This window comes from Fukomys damarensis, unplaced genomic scaffold (genome assembly GCF_012274545.1).
Source record: "Fukomys damarensis isolate Sample0158 unplaced genomic scaffold, DMR_v1.0_HiC HiC_scaffold_23, whole genome shotgun sequence".
Classification (NCBI taxonomy): domain Eukaryota; kingdom Metazoa; phylum Chordata; class Mammalia; order Rodentia; family Bathyergidae; genus Fukomys; species Fukomys damarensis.
This window is the reverse complement of record NW_022900935.1, coordinates 35729911-35752046: the sequence shown is the minus strand read 5'-3', so window position 1 is coordinate 35752046 and position 22136 is coordinate 35729911. Positions and strand designations below refer to the sequence as shown.

The following is a 22136-nucleotide window of genomic DNA, read 5'->3' as shown; positions in this document are numbered from 1 at the left end:
GTTCTGTAGTGATCACTTGGGTTGGGATGTTAGTAGGGCAAGGCTGGATTTGAGACTGTTGAGGTTCTTTAATCCTGGTATAAGGTGATAATGGCAGCAGAAGAGTGGGAAGGAACTGGTCAGATTCTGGATGTATTTTGAAAGGAATGATGACAGGATTTGTTAATAATATGAGCATCCTTTGTGCCTTCCATGACCATCGGGGACAGCTGAGCTTGGTTTCTTAAGCGCTGTCTTAGTTGGCAGCTATTACAGATTACCAGAGACTGAGTGGCTTATAAATTTATTTCTCACAGTTTTGGAGGCTAGGAAGTCTTAGATTAAAGTGCCAGAGGGGCTGGGGATTTAGCTCAGTTGCACCCCCCGTCTGCCTTGCAATCGCTAGATCCCGAGTTTGATCCCAGGTATCAAAAAAAAAAAAAAAGTGCCAGCAGGTTGATAACTGGCAAAGGCCTATTGTGTAGTAGACTCACAAGATAGAAGGTGCTAGAGGACTCCAGTCCCGGTCAGCAGGCTCCACTGTTGTGATCCAAACACTGCTCCAAGGCCTCGCCCTCAGGCACTATCACATCCAAGTCTGAAGGGTCCCAAACATTCAGTCTATAGCAACACTTACCCAACCCATTTCCTTTATATTCTTCATTTGAAGAAAAAATACTTGAGAAAGAAATAGCAGTAAAATTTGCCTGATTTAGTGTGTCACAATCACTTACCTTCCAGGGCAGTGTAGACCTCAGAGTGTGTCTCCCCAATGACAGATGGTACTGGGTGTCATTGACTCTCAGAGCCTCCTCAGTGCTGATGCCCAGGACCCTCCAAGGCTGATTTGGCTCTAGAGCCATAGTAAACCTGTGATTTTTTTGTTGGAAATTCCTCTTTTTAGTTTTGCTGAATGAAATTTTAAAAATAGGTGGTTTGTTAAAGGATGATAATGAATTCTACTAAGCAACTTGGATATAAATCCTTTCCTAAATTTCAAGTTGTCGTTTCATCAAATTACTAAGAATCTTCAGAGAGATTAAAAGAATGTGCTTTAGAAAAATTTTTGTTTTTAAAATTATAATTGATTAGCGACTAAGGAGAAAAATGGTTGGAGAAATGAATGTTATTTGGGAGCCAATGGTGAAGAAAAACATGGGAGTTATTTTTCTTCTAAAAATAAACTCTCCCTGTTCAGAAACTTAATTTGAAATCTTCAGATAAATTTCTTATATTTTCCCCCCAAGTGATTAAATTCAATTTGAAAGCAATAAAACTCTACTACAATATTGGGAATAATTCAGTGGTTGAAGTGAAACTGATAATTAGTGTAAGGGTACACTGTTAATTAGAATACACAGTCATAACTCAAAGATTTTAATTCCCTGTTGCCACAGGTCTCATTTCTGTGATGAAAGAAATACATTCCTCAGGCAGAGTATGGAATTATGTGAATCTATGTGCAGCTAAAGATAACATTTTAAAATACTGTTTTGTTTAGGATCTTTTTCCCACTCAAATGGGTACCATGTTATAATCTACCTAAAGCTTCTGTCCTTTTGATGTTTCTGATGGTGTGGCTTAAATGATGCACACCATAAAGGTGGTGAGGAAGACAGTGCAGCACCAGAGCACAGAGAAATCTAGGCCAGAGATGATGACCTCAGAGTCACTCCAAAGAGGTAATGGGTAAAGCAGTGAGAGTGGTTGAGTTCACCTAAGAGTGAGAGTGGAGAGCAAATTCTGGGACAGGAAAGCCAGAGTAGGTGTTTTCCACATTTAATTGGTAGGAGAAGGACATAGCCTATTGTAGATCAGATTCACAGAACAAGAAAGCAAGATTCTGTGCTTCTATAGTGAGAACACAAATTTTGATTTTTTAAATTTAACTTATTGAAGATAGTAAATTTTTTATTGGATTCTTTGAACATCATTGTAAAGTGTATTATTTCTTGCCATAGTATATCCATAGTTTAAGATACTTTAAATTTGGGGCTGGGGATGTGGCTCAGTGGCACCATGCCTCCCTGGCATGTGCAAGGTCCTGGCTTCCAACCCCAGTACCACAGAAAAAAAGAGATATTTTAAGTTTGTATTGTATGCCTTTAGTAAGTATTTATTAATCATCTGTTGTGTCATGTTGTAAGTGTGCTAGCTGATATGAACTGAATAGCCAGAAATCCACCCTTCTTAAAGCTTATTCTGCAGTATAGGAAAGCCATCAATTAAAAGGGGAGGTGGGGAGAAGTATGGCTCTCTGGTGTCCCTTACTATGAGGGCATGAATGGCATTGGATTAGGGTCCCATATTTATGACCTCATTTAACCTTCATTACCTCCTTGTAGGCTCTGTCTCCAAAGGCATTACATTGGGGTTTAGAGCTTTAAAGTATGAATTTGAGGGAGAAGAGTTTCCTTAGAAGGTAGGCAGTGTGTGAGGAGAGGGGAGAGGCTGCTGAAATAGTAGTTCAGGCTGGGGCCAGAGAAGGTGAGCCCGGGAGGACCTGGCCTTGTGCACAGACAGGACATGAGTGAAAGGTCATGGGCATCAGCGTCTCCCTCTTGTGTTGGGAAGGATATGGTCTGCAACTAATTTTGCAACTTAACAGCAGTACTGTTGTCTAATTTGGGAGTACTTTATTGTAGTGTATTGCTCAGAAAACAGATTAATTCCTGTTTTGTTTTGTTTTTAAATCAAGATAACGCCCCCAAATTGGAAAAAAATATACCCTTGCTATTTTTTTCATGTGAATTCCAAGATGAAACGTGTAAATGCTTAGTTAAATATAAGGCTGTGATCTACTAGCATTTAAAAAGGATAAATATAGGTTTGTAGTAATAATATTACTTGTAGTTAATAAGCTTATATGTTATAATTTTATTTACTTGAAATAATCAGTTAAATTTAGGAAACATATCCCACATATTTTGGTTACCATAACAACTTGGGTGAAAAATTGAAGAACAGATGTTTTATCCACTTGTTGATGTTTAATAGCATGACAGTTGTAAAATTACAGTTACACTGTTTGGACTTTAAATCTATGTATAAGCTTATATCATAATTTGTCTTTGAAAGAGATGCCTAACTTCTTGAAAAATAAAAAAAATTGTAAAATAGGAATAGGTATAAATAAGGGAAATTTACTTGAAAGATTAATTTTTAAACTGCAAGTATTAGGGTGAATTTTTTATTCTTTACATCCCCCTGCTGTTTTTCTTTTGCGATCCTCCCTTTGGGAGCAAGGAAGATGAAGAATGATAGAACATATAGGAAGAACATTAATTTGAAATTGTTAATTGTTTAGGTGTGTTATTATAATCAAAATAAGAAGGTTTATATTGAAGTGTTTTTAGAGCTTTCAGTGCTAGCTGTATTTGTCAGCTGTTTTTTAAATCTTGATGTTTAGATTTCCTACAGTCAATCTTTAGGTATCAAAATCAGTCAGTGACAGATTATAAATGCGTTCATTTTAATCTCATCTTATTTGAATCCTTTAAACTTTCAGGAAGCTCATGTGTAAATCATTCTTATGTATTTATAATTGGGCAAAGTAAAGGAATAAATCCTTAATATAATACATCTCATGAGCAGAAAAATGAGTGTTTTAACATTAAAGTGAAATGTTGTTGTTGGCCAGTGTGCACAAACATACCCCATTCACCTTACAGAATTTCATTTTGTCTAACATGGAGAGTGTTGAAGAAAAGGCAAATATCATAGCAGCTCCTGTAATTGAATTGGCCTCTGCATCATATAAGCCAAGAAGACTCATAGTAACATTGCCTAAACCCTAAAGAAACATTATGGTGCCTGTGATGTGTATCTACTTGAGGCTGAAATGAATGGACTGCAAGAAAAAAATTGCTTTTGGGGGGTGGTTAAGAGGGAAAAGTATGCTGCTATTTTTAGGAAAAAGTGCAAAAATGGAGGTGGATTTTTTTTTCTTCTTGAAATAGCTTGCTTTCCTGCTTTCAGAGGAAGCTTTTAATCCAATCATAAAGCCTCTCTGGCTTTTTTGTTTTTTTGGTACCTGGGTTCAAACTCAGGACCTTGTGCTTGTGAGGTAGGCAGTGGAATCACTGAGCTAAATCCCTGGCCTTTTTTTGCTTTTTAAATGAAATTTAATTGTTATCATTGATAGTTTATGCATAAACAATTGCTGTTTTCTTGGTTTGTAGTTCCTAGAAAAATCCCAGTGTATACTAGCAAGTTGTTTCATAAATATTAGTTGCTACTAGGAATGAATATATCCCATAATTAAATACATGTGTTTATTATTTACTTATTTTTAACTTTTAAAAAGCTTTATGCTTTTATGGGTACAAGGTCATTTGATATTTGTATAGATTATAGAATGGTCAGATCAAACTAACATATCCATCTCCTCATATACTCTTTTCTTTTTTTGTGAGTGACAGCATTTGAAATCTATACTTTTAGCAGTTTTCAAGTATACCACAAGTCATTATTATTTATTATGGCCACAGTGCTGTGCCATAGAGCTTTAGAACTTCTTCATCCAACGTTGCTGAGACTTTGCCCCTTTAACCAGGATTTCCCATCCCCACTCCTCCATCCTGCCCCTGGCAGCTATCATTCTCTCAACTTCTGTGAGTTCCAGTGTTTTAGTTACTACATGTGAGATTATTATAGACAGCTAAGTTAGGTAGCAATATTATAATAGGGCGAGGTCCTAAAGGGAGTCAGTGCAGAAGATGAGAACACATCAAAACTAGCTGGAGGAGCATCTGAAGAAGATTACAGTCACAACGGCCAGATTTACATACTTCTTAGGGGATAAAGAGAAGCTTGAGATTATTGGTACCACCCTTTTCAGATTACCTGTATAAAGAAACCATTATCTCACTAGGGGTGTGCCATCCTCTCCTACCCACTAAGATTAAGACCACTAAGACTAATACTAAGACTATAGATTATCAACCAAGGTGAATGATGTCAGCTATATGTCCTTGCTACTATTGGATCAATATTAGCCTGGCAGCTATACTTGTATAGCTTATTGGTTGATTATAGTTTTGACCCACATTGTATCCACCTCATGATTTTGCTCTATAAAACTTTGTCAGAGAAGTGGGCTTGTTTGCAACCCATTCAGGATACCTCCTTTCAGGAGCTGCCGGAGAGTCCTGTAGTCAGGTTCCAGTACCCACCTGCCTAGTATATGAGGCCTGAGGAAAAAAATACACTAAAAGACAGAACTAAGATAGAGAAAGTGGGGTGCCAGGACAACCAATGCTGGTGCAACCAACGAAGGTGCCGGACAGTCCTGGGCACTGACATTTATTGGCAATTAATTGGGGTAAAGTTGACCTGTGGTTTGTATGGAAATTAATGTAGACAAGGCTCATAAAGGAAAAGACAAAGTATTCTCCAACTAGAGACAGAATAGACAAAACATATGACTGTGTTCAGGATTGATTGATTGATTGATTTGGTACCAGGGATTGAACTTGGGTCTACTGAACTAAATCCCCGGCCCCAAGATATGATTGTAATTAGAACAGTGTTCTTCTAGTCTGAAGGATTTAGTTGTGGGATCAGAATATGTGTGGATCTCTGCATGTGGGCTTTGACCAGACTCCTATGAACAGCCAGTTGTGGGGTTAACTCTGTATAGCTTGCTTTGGGCATAATAAATATTACAGTCCTCTGCAAGGAGCTATTCCTGTTCCCCAATAAATTTTCCTGCTCTTAACCTCTGTTGTTCCTTAGAATTTATTCTTCAATTTCTTGGAACATGAACTTGGTATAGCTGATATCTAGCAGGTTGGGAGTTACATATTTTTCCCCTATATGAAAATCATACAGTATTTTTCTTTCTTTGCCTGGCTTATTTCGTGTAGCATAATAGCCTTCAGATCCATTCATATTGTTACAGATGGCAGGATTTCATCATTCTTTTTTGTTAGTAGTTAACTATAAAATATTTTTATGTGAAAACCTTGCCTAATTACTTTATACTCTCAGAGGATAATTGACCTGTGACAAGGTGAACTTATTTTTAAGTTTTTATGTTTTCTTTAAATTTTTCAATTTATACTTTGAACTTTAACTTTAAAAATGAGTCAGACTCCTATTTCCATTGTAGTTTATGAAAATGAAATAGGGTTAAAGATTGAATTTTTTGAAAGGTGAAATTACGCCTCATACAAATGTAAAATAAATAAGTCTGAGATTTTAGTTAACTCATTAACGAGGGAAAATGACGTGCTACAACTAGTGCAAAGAAGAATTCAGGAATTCAGATGTGAGCCAAGAAATCATACATGAAATTAAGATTAACAGAAAGACAGTCACAGTCAAATAAAAAATAGATTTGCAAATTGGGAGTACAGGTGCAGTTATATGGAACAAGTGTTCCACTAAATGAATGTGTATTTTGTTTTTTTATCCTATTCAGCTGTTGGAAATGGTTGCACAAATAAGGATGGTCATGAGACAGGAGAAATATAACAACTAACCTGCTAGATGTCAGATGCACTGAGATTGTGTCCTCTGAAACTGAAGAATGAATTCCAGGCACAATGGAGGTTAAGAGTAGGAAAAACTTACTGAGGGGTAGCTCCTGAGTGTTTGCCACTGAGGTTGTTTGTCAGGGGTAATTTATATAGCAGTGTCACAATGCAGGTACAGCATGGGTCAAATTATAATCAACCAATAAGATGGCAAGTATAGCTGCTTAGCTAATAATACTGTATTGATTAAGGCTACATAGCTGACATCATTAACCTTGGCTTGCCTGTGACTTCTAAAACAGGAACATTTTTAGGAAGGGATGATTCCAGGTGTTCCGGTCATCCACTGGGTGTCTGATGCATATCTGGACATAATGGACTGTGTGGTACTAATTACAGTACTATATAGTCTTCAGTTCTGCTTACCCCCTAGGGAGGTATGCAATATAGCCGTTGTGACTTTATCTTGAGGCTTGACCTTCTTCAGATGCACCTCCAGCCACAATTATGATGTCTTTAGTTTTCACTGACTTCCTTGAGAGCCCAGTTCCTCTCTGACTGTATATTAATTTCCTATCTAACTTAGCTGTCTATAATAGTCATAAATTTCATAAGTTCATTAGGATGCCTGGGTCAGTAGGCAAAACTAATAGGAAGAAAAGGGCTAAAGGTATAAGGGAAGTGGGAAGGGTAGGGGAAAGGAAATAAGGAAAATAAAAAAATATGCAAAAAGGAAAAATGCAAACAAAGTCTTTGTAAATAGAGAAGGGTGGAGAGGGTGAAGGGAGGGCAGGGATATGGGGAAAAAGTGAGAACCAAGACCTGTCATGTAAAGGTACAAGATCCCAGTGATGAATGTAACTGTACTGCATACCTAAAAAGTACAAATAAACTCAATGAGAAAAAAAATAGGCAAAACTAGCACTCCAGTATGTCTCAAACTTTGCAAGGTCTTGTTAGATTCCAAGAAATGATTCCCTTTGTTAGATTAGTTCCTGACATGGTTCGTGTAGTAATCTTCCTTCTGTTGGTTGGTACATTTCTAAAGTTCAGGAAAGGATTTTGAGCTCTTTTGTTTTAAATGATTCTACAGCCATTTTTACTTTTATCAATAGGTATAAAGGCAATAAAGAGTACAAATAGGTGCAAAATTGCTCCCTTTATAGGGCAGTAATCAGTTGCATTCTATCAGACAGTAGTTCATTTCCATGAACAAGTATTTTTATTATTAAGTTTTTACAATTCACAAAGTTATGAAATTATTCATTGACCATAAATGGTGGAGATAACCCTGAATAAAACACTATATGAGGCACTGTTGGGATCAGTGGGCTGAAAGAAGGCCCAGTCAGGCAAGGTTTCCAAGGAAAAGAACAAGCATGGACAGAAATCACAAAAAGCAGGAACCAAACTTTATTTTCCAAGTACTCTCAGTTCAAAGTAATCAGCCAATCAAAGTGTCATTTGGGGGATGACATTTCCTACTCTTTCACCATCAACTTCAATATGCCTTTCAGAAAGTATAATCATTTTCTTCTACCATTCTACCATTATCCTGCCGCACAGACTCAGCTTCACGTGACTAGGCAACTGGAGATGTAGCTGCAATGATTGCCCAGAGTCAGCTGCTTGACTTTTCTTGTATGGTTTCACAGCAAGCTGGAAATAGACATAACCATTAGACTGGTGGATCTTTATAGCTGAGCCTTCCTTCCTGGGATGTGCCGGACTCTTTGATATGAGTTTAAGATAAACCAGGTACATTCCAACTGAGATGAAGTTACTTTTGTCCTGATCCATGCATTATATGCACTGATTCAGATTGTGGGAATTCAAGTGGTCTTCCTGCTTCTTAGAACCATCAGTAAGTTCCTCAACAAATTATCCTCTGTGCAATCCTGGATCTGTCTGCTTCTCTTTGTTCCAGCTGGCACCTTAGGACCAGTTCTCATATTTTGAGGGTGGCTGTTTTGAAACACGTGCCTAAGAAAATTCATAGTAATACCTTAAAATTAATTCTCCTATTCATATTTAGATTTCCTTTCTCAGAATACAGCTTTACATTTGGTTTGTTCAAGTTAGGATCTGATAAGAGTCCACACTGCATTTTGTCCTTATGTCTTTATACCTGTTTAGCGTTAGATCAAGCCCCTCCCTTTGTTTTATTTTTAAACTTATCATTGACTCCTTGAATAGAGATACTGCCACATACTAGGGTCTAGACTTACCTGATCGCTTCTGTGTGGTATTATCTAATGTGTTTCTCCTCCGTATGTATCTGTAAGTAGAAGTCAAATTCTGGCAAGAACATTTTATAGGTGGGTGCAGCTATGCCTTGTGTTCTTTTTCATGGAGTGTTCTCAATATCTGGTTGCCTTGTTTCAAGATGTCAGAGTCCACTGGGATTGGATGGTGCCAGCCTGAATCAAGGTGATCTCTGACCTTAAGGCCAGCAGGTGATTGTGGGGTGCCAACTTTGCCTTCTGCAAGTAATTCTCTTTTCAAGCAACCTGAGTTTTTTGGTTGAGGAACCATCCTCCTCTTTCTGGAGTGGCTTGAGTGTGAGATTTCAGAAGCAATCTGTTTAAAACATTGAAGAAGAAACCTCCAAAAAACTAAAAAATAAATAAATAAAAAGGCCGGGCATGGTGGCACACGCCTGTACAGCACTCGGGAGGCAGAGACAGGAGGATGGCTGTGAGTTCGAGACCAGCCTGGTCAGTCTCAACTACATAGTGAGACCCTGTCTCAAAAACCAAAAAAAAAAAAAAAAAAAAAAAAAAAAAAAAAAGAAGAAGAAACCTAGACCAGCCAAATCAACCCTAATAGAATAACGGATGTCACAGCCACATTTCCCCCTCTTTACGGGAACAGAAAACTTTTAACAAATTAGAATGATAATCAGTGTATACTCATTGGGAAGAGTTGAAAAGAATGAAGAAAGCAATTTTATCTGAAAGATTTATTGACTGTCCATAACTAATATAATACAGTAACACTAGAAGGACTCTTCTCTTAACTAAAACCAATAATAATAGCAAAAGACAAATGCCCATTGTTTGCTATAAAATAAGCTTTAAGAGTAGAAAATTATGAAAAACAAAATGAAAAGTTAAACATCAGGTATGAATAGTTTAGAAAATCCCTCTACTGAAGAGGACAGCACGACTGGCCAGAACTCCCACAGAAGCAATACCACCAGCCTTGAATGCTACAGGGCAAGGAAGAATGACTGGACAAGGGCAAGACACCTTCATTGCAGAAAATCACTCACCTTGCGAATACAGCAGAAAAGCTGTACAACATTTAGTGGAGAATGTAAAGAGCAGAACTGATGCTCCAGGGAATAGTCTCATTGATGTGGATGATTGAGGATCATAGCACAACCAAGTTAAAACACTGAAAGCTCCCAAAATGTCTAAGAAATGAAAGAATGTTGCGAAACACCAGGAAATCCAAGCTGTGTGTAGCAGTAGAAAAGAAATCCACTTGGTCCTTTAGTCATATCTGTATTTCTTTGTGGTGCTGTATCACATTTTTTTGTTTGTTTGTTTAAATAGTGTTTTTCAAGATGTGTTTTCAGACATTTCCCAGAGTATTATGCATGAGAAGCTTGGATGTGACAAAGCTCAGATAGTTAAATTCATGAAGTGTTTAATCCTCATTGCAAAGGTAGGCTCTTACAAGTTCCCTAGAAAGGAGAGCTTTAAAGACACCAGAATGACATTGGACCCCAGAGAAGTATAAATTCAGGGGTAAGGAAAACAAAAAACAGTGGAACTAGCAGACTTTAATGTATTTAGCCATATCATCTTTTCTTTCTTGTGAGATGGAAGATCCTTCCCAGTTAAAATGCAGAGCAGCATGTCAGCCCTCTTTCCAGGGATTTACATCAACTACAAGTTTGTATATTATTATAGCATTCTTACATATCATAATATGCTTCCAGAAAACCTCAAGCCAAGTAAGGAATTGAAGAATTCAGTTAAACAATATGAAAAATAAGATGTAACTAACAAGAAGCTAAATGCCTGTAATCCCAGTCCTCTGGGAGGATGACACAGGAAGATCACAAGTTCAGGCCCAGCCTAGGGAACCTAGGAACCTAGTAAGATGCTGTCCAAAATAAATGAAGAACGGTCTAGGAATATAGCTTGGTGAAAGGGTCCTGCACTATTAATCCCCAGCAGTATTCACACACACATACAGACACACACACACACTCACACAGAGAAACTAAATCTTAAGAAAAAGGAGTGTATTTCAAATGTATACAATTTTAAAAAATTGGTCATGTAGCTTGAAAAAAACCCCATAAATGTATGATTATAGTCAAATTGTCACAACATAGCTCAGTGGTTCTGCTGCCTGCCTCACAAGTACAAGGTCCTGAGTTTGATCCCCAGTACCAAAATAAATAAATAAATACCCAAATAAATAAATACATAAGATTAAATTAATACAAATTAGAAGATGGTGGCCACATAAAAATTAAAATGTACATGTAAGAGAGAAATCTGTACACAAGTTTAAAAAATCAGTAAGATTTATAATGATGTAGTTACATTTTATGGGTTGTTGCCAAAACTATATTTGAAGAAAACTTTATCAATTAAAATGTCTATAATTAGAAAAGAAATAGAACTGTTATAAATGCTTCAAATAGAGGAAATACAGTTAATTTAAGCACGAATAAGCAAAATGACAATAGTTAATTCTTTGGAAAATTAAGTTAAAATGATAATCATTGGCTCAGTTAAACAAATATTAAAATGTATTTAGGATCAGAGATAAAATAACATAAAATAAAGAGATAAAGTAACAAAGTAAAACCAAAATATTTGGAAGAATATTATTTTTAGTTAGATGATATTAATAAAGTCAAGATTAGAAGTAATTAAAGTATGTGTGTGTGTGTGTGTGTGTGTGTGTGTGTGTGTGTAAATTGCCAGAGTGGGTGCAGCTAGAAGTAAAAACTATAGTGAACTAGAGTGAACATCCTCAGATTAATTTGGGAAATGGGTGAAGTGTAAATCAAAACAACCTGAATTAAAAACGTATGGAGCCAGGGATTTAGCTCAGTGCTTCCACCGCCTGTCTTGTAAGTGCAAGGACCAAGTTCAATCCCCGGTACAAAAAAACAAAACAAAACAACAAAACCCATGGAGTCATAACAAATTAGCAAAGAAAAAGACAACTAACTCTGATGGGGTTTACTTTGGAGAATTTTTTTCATAGGATCAAACAATAATTATTCAGGGACTTATTCTAGGTGCAGAATGTAAAACAGGACATTATTAAATATTGATTCATTTTCTGCTATATTAAGGTCATAAATGATTTTATTTTGACAAATTGATAAACACCTTTAAATACTTTGTTGGGGGTAGGAGTGTATCTCAGTGGCAGAGCACTTGCCAACCATGCACAATGCCCTGGGTTTGATCCTCAGCACCACTTGAAAGAAAAAAAAGAACGTATGCACTTGGGTCATTAATCACCAAATACTGTATTACAATACTGTATTACAGTAATTACTTACTATGAGAAAGTAAATTGTTCTCCAGTTAGTGGGAGATGTAATAAAAGAAAAGCCACCCAGCACAGAGGGGCACACTCAAGATTCCTCTCTGATTGCTCTTTCCCTCTCTGCTTCCTGCCCCTGAGAACCTTTGACTTCCTCCACAGTGTAATGGTAGTCTGTGCTCTCGTCCCTCACTACTGCCTCTGCCCAGTACAAGCCACCTTTGTACTGCTTATTGCAGTATCTGTTTTAGTCTCCCTATTCCATTTTCTACCTCTTTTTAATGTAATATCCTTGCTTAAAACTTCCAGTGGTTTCTCATCTAATTTTGAATAAAAATCCATACTCCTTGCTCAGTCTTTAAATCATGCAATTTGGCCACTGCTTACCCCTCTAATTTTATTGCCTAATGCTCTCTGCAGTTTTCCTTGGTCCCAAATGTTTCATGTCAAGCTTACTTCCTCCTCACAGCTCATTGCTGATTTCTCTGCTTTGAGCATCCTTCCCTCAGTCCTTCATACCTCCTTGGAGAGCTTGCTGTGGTCCCTCAGTGTCAAGTAAGCTATATTCCAAGCACTCATTCTTTACATTGTAACATAGTGCAGTGGTGTGTCTCTGTGTGTCTGTGTGCTTAACTAGACTGAGCTTATTAGCTTGCTTATTGTCTTCTACCCAAAAACATAAAGCCCCTGTTCATCTCTGCATCCCTAGTGTGTGTGATAGTGTTTGAAATGCGTGGTGAATATTTAATTGACTCCATGAAGTGTAATCAGAGGGGAAAAATAAGGAATATAATAGTGGGCTAAAAATATAAAAGTTAGCAGTAGAATTGAATAGCATTTCCACTCCTTTGTAGAACATTAGCATGTAGAAAATTATAGCTGGTAATTGAAGAAAAGATGTGCATAGGAAGTGCTATTGTAAAAATGGCAGTGACTTAGGAGTATTGACTTTTAATTCTGACCTAACCACCTAACTTAAAGAAAATCTAATCTTTCATTTTCTTCATAAGTAACATTACAATAACAGTATCTTCAAGGTTTGTTTGCTTTGTGTACTTCTACATCTGTGTGGATTCTAACACCCCCTCTCTCTTGTCCCCTCCCTTATAAAATACCATAATGATAAAGTATTCTACACCAGACTTAGTATTTTTAAAATCTTCAATGCCATTACATCAGTCTACATAATATATGTAAACACCTGGTACGATGCAAGACACCAAATGATCAGTTAGCAGTAGGTCCTTCTACGTCTAGATGGAATCTTTTAGACTGGACAATTCCAAATCTACTTCAGTCTTTTCTAGGGGTTCTCAGAAGTGTGTATTCTCGCTGTTAGAGTACCTTCCTGATTACTCTTAGATTGTAAACTCTTCAGTGTTTTATTATAATAATTTCTTGATAGCTAATGTTCCATTTAAAAATTCAACATGGGCTTTTGTCTGTTACATGCAATAGATGGAGTTAAATACAGAAAACAAAGTAAAGGAAGTGCAAAGGCATATTCTGTCTGTATGTTGAGAAATATATTTAATGAAAGATTTGAATTTTTTAAAGTAAAGTGATTTTGGCACCCTGATATGTAATAAAATAAATATGGAACAGAAAACAAACCGAAAAACCCCAGAAAAATATTTTACTAAAGATACTAGATAAAATCTTATACTGCAAAATAGGTGAAGATTTAATAGCAATATATATATGGTTTAAAACAGGATTTTGGTTGACTGTGGGAAGAGGGAAACAGTTTACACACAAAAAAGTGATGATAGGAAACTTTTGTGAAGAAGATATAATTTTTAAGCATTTAAATGAACATAGGTCAGATAATCTCCAAAATACATTTATTCAATAAAAATGTTATTCAAGAAACACCATGTGATGAAAAGCATCATTAGCATAAAAAGCTTCTAAGGCAAAAGCATTAAAAGCAAAACAGGTTCTAATCTTAGCTTTTTATTTCCAAGCCAGATTTTTTTTTCTCATAATGAACTTAATGTTGGAGCAAAATTGAGGGTAAGGTGCTGAGATTTCCCACCTGACCACAAATTCAGCCTTCCATACCACCATAATCCTCTTAAGTATGACATTTGTTAAAACCGATCAACTTGTATTGACCCATCATTATTACTCAAAGTGTGTAGTCACACTGGGGTTCCCTCTTGGTAGTGTGCCTTCTGTGGATTTTGACAAATGTATAAAGGCACGTTTCTACCTTTTCAGTACCATACTGAGTATTTTGTGCCTCTTTATCCCCCCATCCCGTACCTGGCAACCACGGATCTTTTCAACGTATCCAGTATTCTGCCTTTTCCAGAATGTCATGGAGCAGTAAATGGCAAACCTTTTGCACCTTGCAATAATAGAAGCAGCCTGTTGTGGCACACGGGCCATAGATTTGCCACCACTGTCATAGCGTGCTCAGACTGGCTTTTCTCAGTAACTCAGCTCATGGTTCCTCTGTGTCTTTTTGTGACTTCAAGGCACATATTTTCAAATACTCAATTGTCTGGATGTGTCACAGTGTATTTATCTATGCCTCTACTGGAGGATATCCTGGGTGCTTCCACATTTTGGCAAGCAAAGCTGTTATAAGGATTTTCCAAGCTAGCTTTTTGTTTCCTGCCAGTCATTTAGCTTCTCTAGGTCTCAATTTCCTCATGTATAAAATTTAGTTGACAATTTTTAAGGATTCTTAGTTTTGAAATTACTAGTTTTTTAAGCTAAAAATCATAAAAATTTGTTATCCCAGTTATGAATAAACTCAGATTTGCCCAAGTTGCAGGAGACTTAAGAAGTTGATAAAGGATGTCTAGCAGAAAGCAATCTGGTCGTATGTTATAAAAGTGTAATATATTCTTAATTTTTTGATCCTTCTGTTTTGGTGGTATACTTAAACCAAAAATGGAGGTTAAAAAGTAAGATTGTTTTTCTAAAAGCAGATTCTTATAGGAGTAATTCATGAAATCCAAATAAAACTATGGGAACAATTCAAATGTCCAGTAGTATAGAAATATAAACTGTATGAGGACAGAAAGCACAGCTATTTGTTCTGATTGATGTGTACCTAGTACCTTACTCAGTGTGGTTCTACAATGAGTAAGAGGGGCTAAGAGAAGAGCTTTTACCAAATACACAAAGATGATGGAAGATGGCATTCTGTTCTTCTCTTTGCTGTTTTGTGTGTCTCATTGCTAAATTCCACTATGCCAGATGTTGCCTGTTGGACTTGTAGTTTCCCCTGTTGCTGATACCAGTGCAGGGATTAAACATGTGGTATAGCAGCCATGACAGGGAATCTTCACAATTGGTAAAGAACATCAACATGGTCGTGAAGGAATTAACATGACAATGACTGTATGTCCCCGTTCTTTTCAAGAAGATCTTGGCTTCTGCCTGATGTCTTGTGTCTCCGTGTGAATCACAGCATCATCCCCTCCCCCCTCAGATGAACCCTTTTTGTACAGTAAAGTCACCCCATAGCTGAGGGTCTTTCTATTCACTGCAGTGCTGTAGTAAGGAAACATTTTCTTTTATTTCAATTCAATTTACTTTGACATTTATTTACCCTGAATCATTTGTGTTGTGAGATACAAAGAAAAGACAAAATCCTTGCTACCAGAAAACTTCATAGTAAGTACTGCTTTTTCCTCTTTAGTTTGATAAAGTATAGTCTCACCAATCAGAACACTCCTAGCCCAGGCTCCTCCCTAACTACCCACTTACAGAACTCCTTTCTTGACTATCTGGCCGCATGCCTCATCTCCTATAGCAGTGTTCCCACCTAAGAAGCCATTCCCCACCACACCACACTCTGGATAGCTGAGATTATGTGATTCCTTCCTTCCAAGGCCCATCCAGACCACTTCCCTTGGACCTATCTGCTCAAGGGCCCTCACAGAGTGTATTCAGCCAGAGATGGGAGAAGAGCACAGGCAGCAGGCTGGAGGTGGGAGCTAGAATAGGCTTCCCTCAGCCTTACACATTCTCAAATTCTAGAATTTTAATTTTGTACCTGGTCTATCAGGTACATATTTTGGATGGCTGTTCCTCAAGCAGGAGAATAGAACACATTTATGCAGTAATCTATGACCTTGAATTGTAGCTTGTAGATATGTAGATACGTAGTATCTGGGCCTCCATTTGCCTTCTCGCCATAGACTCATAAGCAGTAGAGGCAGGCCTGCTCAAGAGTACAACCTGTGTCTGTACCATGACCACCTGTAAATTCCCCATCTGTTCCTTCCTCTAACCTGTGCTGCTTAGTTGTACAACCTCTACACTGTATGGAGCACCCCAGGCACATACTCCTCCCTTGCACTCTTGTTCCTTCTCAGAGAGTTCTTCCCTGAAGTTGCTGTAGGTTCTCTCCGGTCACAGTCTATAGGTCTTTTTCCCCCTAAAATTATTACCAGTGAAGACTTGCCTGCCCAGTCTAAGATTTTATACCCTCAAACTCTTACTGTCCCTTTCCTTCCTTATTTACTCCCTTAGAATACATCATCATCAAAAAATCAGAAGTACAAGCTTTTTCCCCTATATATCTTTCTTCCAAAATCCTCTAAATACTGACTGATTTTTTTTTAAAGATAGCCCATTCAACAAGTGGTGCTGGGAAAATTAGGTAACTGCAGAAGATTGAAACTGGACCCATATCTCACTATGTATTAAATTAAAAATAGATAAAAGATCTAAATATTAAAATAGAAGCATTGAACCTACTGGAAGATAAAATAGGTAAAACACTTGAAGTTACAAGTGTAGGAAAGGATTTTCTAAACAACACTGAAATTGCACAAGAAATAATAACAAGAATCATCAAATGGGCTTACATCAAATAAAGCTTTTTCTGTACAGCAAAAGAATCAGTTAGTAAAGTGAAGAGACAACCTACAGAATGGGAAACATTTTTTTGCCACCTGTTCCTCAGAGGACTAATATCTAGAATATGCAAGGAACTCAAATTAGACCACCTAAAATAAAAGAGCTAGTCAAGAAGTGGGCAAACGAAATGAACAGACACTTCACAGTAGTACAAATGGCCAGCGCATACATTAAAACCTTGGTTTGTGAACATAATTCATTCTGGAAACATGCTCAAAGCACTCATATATCAAAGTAAATTTTCCCATAAGAAATAATGGAAACTCAGACCATTCTACAACCCAAAAATATTCATATAAAATTGATTACAATACTGTAATATAATAAAGAAGATATAAAATTTAAAGAAAAATTAACCTGCACTTTGAAAACCTTCATGGCTGATGTGAGGGAGACAAGAGGGGAGGGTTGTGTAGGACGACTTTCACTATCACTAGTGGAATCACTGCTACCTATTGACTCAGCGGAATCTTTTTCTTTCCATGCAACTTTAATAAAAAAATTATCCGGTGACACTTGCTTTTCCCTGCTTCTGAGGAGTTTGTGGAATTAAAATATTGCACTGTTGTTAAGCAGATTGGTTGCTCAGACTACTACAGCCTTATTTGAGTGGTGCTTTTCTACAAAGTTTTGTATTGTTTTCCATATGTGATGTTCCATGTCATGCACTACTTGCATTGCAAGACATTGTTCCTTTAAGTTAAAATTTATTAGAAAGGTTTGCTCATCTTGCAGAACACTTGTGGAACAAGTAACTTGCAATCCAACATTTTATTGTGTATGAAAAAATATTCAACATCTCTGGCCATTAGAGAAATGAAAATTAAAATAATACTAAGATTCTAACACACACCAGAAAGAATGGCAATCATGAAGAAATAAAAAAGTAACAAATGCTGGTGAGGCTTGGAGAGAAAATGGAACCTTCTTTCCATGGTTGGTGGGAATGTAAATGTGTCAGCCATTATGAGATCAGGATGGAGATTTCTTAAAAAACTAAAATTAGAAATTCCATATGACCCAGCTATCCCTCTTCTAGGTATCTTCCCCCAAAAGCTTAAGATGTTATACTATAATGATACATGCATACCAATGTTAATAGTAGCACAATTCATAATAGATAAATTCTGGAAGCAGAATGTATACCCATCAACAGATGATTGGATAAAGAAAATGTGGTATACACAGTGGAATATTACTTGCCTATAGAGAAGGACAAGTTTGAGATATATGTAGGAAAATGAATGTACCTAGAAAATATCTTAAGCAAAATAAATCACACACAATCATAAATACAGTATGGTATTTCTCATTTGAGTGAGGCAAAGTACAAAGAGAAAAAGGATGGATAGGCAACTAGAGGATGGATGTCTTGCAAATGGGAAGAGGGCTAAGGGAATATGGGTGAGAGGAGAGGGGGAGGGGAAGGGAAAATAAATAGAATAAAGACATGTACAGGAACCTAATAGCTTCAATGAGTGTACATTATATGCTAGAAACATGAGCTAAGATGAATAATATCAACCAGAATGAAAATGAGGAAAAGGAAATTAGAGGAAGGAGGGGAGAGAAAGGGGATGGGATTACAAAAGGATTGAGCTGTATTATGTACATGTACCACCTCCCTGAGATGATTGTAAACTGTATGTACTGCAAACTTGTACTAATAAATTTTTTAAATTAGCTTTTATATTTTAAAGTAACCCATTTTGAAGAGTTAGCTATTCTTTAAAGCAAGTTACTTAAAGCAGCAGTAGCCTACCTGGTCCTCACTTTTGGTGGTAGCTCTTAGCTCTGTTGCATGATTTCTTTGGTTTTCCTACCATATTTCAGCATTCTTACATTGCTGTTTTCTAAGTTTGCAGCTTTAGGTTTTCTCTTATTTTCCATTCCAGAGGACCAGACTTAAGTGCCTTCTTAACCACTGTCACTCCCTGTATTTGCACAAATGCCTGTCCGGCTATCCCCTTCTCCAAATGATCAGCTTGTGATTTGTGATCAGGTCAGGATCTGATGTTTTAAACTGAACACAATTTACAGCTGAGTCACAAAACTATGATTGTTTTTCCTTCTCCGAGTTAAAGTTGTCATGTTCTTCGTTTCCTTTTCTAGGTTATTAGCATCAGTTCCACCCAAGATGTTCAGTTGTGTGTATCATTTATCAGTGTGTTTCAGACATGAGTATTCTACTGTCTTGACCCAACTTCGTAGAGTCATCAGGTCCTTGCTAATCTGAGTGGTCATTCTAGGGTGCCCTGGAGCTCCAGGGAGTCAGTGCTCTCTCTGAAACTCACTTATCCTCAGCAGATTATTTGGTAGTTGCAGCAAATATAGTTGATGTTGTTTTTAAAGTATTTATTTGAGCAAATTATGGAAAGTAATTATTGCTGGTTCTTTCTCTTTTATATGTTGTGAAGATGAATTTTAGTTTAAAAATAAAGATTATATTCTTATATTTAACTGTTTTGTTTAGAGCATTTGGAAACTGCATTGTATTCTGTCTTCATAGGCTCTGAAAATCAGAGAGTTCTGTAATTGCCCACCACTTTCTGGACCAGATCCTCGATTACTATTCAAACTCAGCATGAAGAATTTTTGTGAAGAATTGGAAAAAGACCGAAATACCACTTTTAAGCAACAGAAAATGGATCCTCTTCCCACTCAAAAACAGGAGCAAATACCATTAACATATGTAGTTGAGAAGCAAACTGGTAGCTGAATTAAAATTTATGAGAATCAGAATATGTGAAAAATACAGTAATCCTTACTGCTTTTATGTTACTTCTTAAAAAAAATAATGTTTGAAATAAAAATAGATGTTCAGGGTAAAATCATGAATATTACAGATTCTGTATTATCTAAATTCTTCTAAGTATTTTTCATAAAATATTGATGTGTTTTAATTATTTTAAAGTATCTTCAGTGAGGGAAATATCACAGAATAAATTTATGTTATAGTAATCCTTAGCTTTTATGTTACTTCTTAAAAAAAATAATGTTTGAAATAAAAATAGATGTTCAGGGTAAAATCATGAATATTACAGATTCTGTATTATCTAAATTCTTCTAAGTATTTTTCATAAAATATTGATGTGTTTTAATTATTTTAAAGTATCTTCAGTGAGGGAAATATCACAGAATAAATTTATGTTATACAGTTTTACTCTCTTGTTTTTCATTTTTTGATTTGGAAAGCAGGCCCCTTGTGGATGAGAAACCTGAAGGTGCAGTAATTGTTAGTGTAGAGAGGGGTTTCAGCTGAGCCCAAACTGGATTACACTCTGGGTGGTTACGATGAACCAGGAAACAAATAGTCTGCTTGCAGCGAACGGTTTGCATTTGGGGAGGATTATGTGGACTCTTGTACCTTGGGATAGAGGATTTCCTGGTCTTCGCCTGTGGATAGGTGGGGAAGGGCTGTCAGTGAAGTGGAAGAAGTGATTTTCATGGAGAGGCGCAAATGGTCCAGGTGACAGAGCAAGCAACAGAATGGGGAGGAAGAGCATCTTTATGCCATCACAGTGTTTCTGAAGTTGGCACAAATCATGTCATTTTAGTTCCTCATCAGTGCTACAGTTTGGAAATAAGTGGCTGATGTTCTCAGAGAGGACAGCTACCCTGCTCATTGAAGATCCACCATAAGGGCCAAGTAAGCTATGGACCCAAAGGCCATCTCCCCAACTGGACAACATCGAGAAGGTGCCAGGTGGACACAGCAGAGAAACAGCCATAATGCCCAGAAATTAATGTACTATATAAACATCGAAGTGAGCTTTAAAAATGTGTTATTATTTTGTGAAGTCTAGTGATTAAGTTACAACTAGTCTTAAGAGTTGGAACATTTTTTTTTCTTGTAGCATTTATATTAAATACTTACTCACAAAATTAAGAGGGAAATAAACTATTTACTGGGTATATACAGTGAACTGGGCTTCATGTATTTCATTTATTCTCCACCCTTGTGAAATATGTTTTCTCATTTTACACCAAGAAACAGGCATCGAGAGGTTAAGGTATATACCCAGGGTCTCTACCTAGAAAGAGCAAAGCTGAACCTGTCTGAGTACTATTCTGTCCATCTTCCACAGCTCTTGGGTATCTAAGACTAAACTATCAAAGATAAGGCACAAATCAATTGTTTGTTTGTGTTCGCTTTCTCATGTGTGGTGTCCGTACAGGTAAACATCTCGTAACTATAAAATCAGAGACCACTTGTGCCATCTGCAGAATTATTGTCCAAGTCTTTCAGACCCTACTGTCAAAATCTAAGTGAGAAGCCTGGGTGAGGCTGAATGGGAGAGTGGGCCCTACCTGCCTGTGGAAGCCCGTAAAGTCTCTGTTCAGTTTGCTTAGACAAAACATGTACCGAGTTGCTGACAAGACAGATTCAGAGTCTGTTTTTTCATGGCGTATCACATATTGCTTATAAGGTATTTCTTAATCTGCAAAGAAGACAACAGTTGGAGAGGTTCGCAGGAACTGTTCTCCATTCTGTCATTCTTTACACTTCTGGTGATTGAAGTTTTATAAGAGGCTCTGCGTAACATGTAAAGATGTTTGGAGAATGTCACCTAGAGCTAACCAGTAAAACATACTGATTTCCCTGCAGATTTCCTAAGAAAATAATGTGTGGAAACCCTCATCTATTTTTCTTCCATCTCATTGTCACATCTAATTGTGTTGTTCAGACTTCTTAGAAAACATACACAAGTTGACATCATGTTAGAAAGAGCAGAGATAATACAGAGATAATATATTCATAGCACCTACGTAAAAGGTGTTTTTTTACCCATAGAGTCAAATATAAAAGAAATGTTACATTTTGGCTCAGGATTTTAAAAGAAATTAAATAACAATTTAAATGTAAGGTGCATACTTTTAAGGGTTATATAAAAAGGCCCTCTATATATCATGCATTTAGTTGTAGAACTTTTATTGTTATTCTCATGGCTTTTCCTGTGCCTATAGGATTTGGATGTTGACTGATTAGTCAGAAGCAGGAAGCTAGTAAATTCAAAGCATAAACAGCTTAATCTCTTCTATAATTCCAATAGCTATAATCCGGATAGAGACTATACCCTCTGTAACTAAAAGAGATTGTGTAGCTGGGCATTGTGGCCCATGCCTGTAGTACCTGCTACTGGGGAGGCTGCGGTAGGAGGATTGCAAGTTTGAGGCCAGCCAAGGCAACTTAGTGTGAAATCTTGCCTCCAAAAACCTAACAGAAAGAGAGCTGAGATTAGTTCATTGGTTGACTCCCTAGATTCA

The 22136-nt window shown here is 36.9% G+C and overlaps 1 protein-coding gene across 2 annotated transcripts in view; it reads left to right on the top strand.

Moving 5' to 3' along the window:
- Nucleotides 1-19813, top strand: part of Oma1 (OMA1 zinc metallopeptidase) — a 68331-nt gene extending 48518 nt beyond the window's left edge. For both annotated transcript variants that reach the window (XM_010610476.3, XM_010610475.3), the window contains exon 10: nucleotides 19378-19813. In XM_010610476.3, the coding sequence (XP_010608778.1) occupies nucleotides 19378-19587 (210 nt within the window). In that variant the 3' untranslated portion in view covers nucleotides 19588-19813. The remainder of the gene's footprint in view (nucleotides 1-19377) is intronic.
- Nucleotides 19814-22136: the final 2323 nt, after the last annotated feature.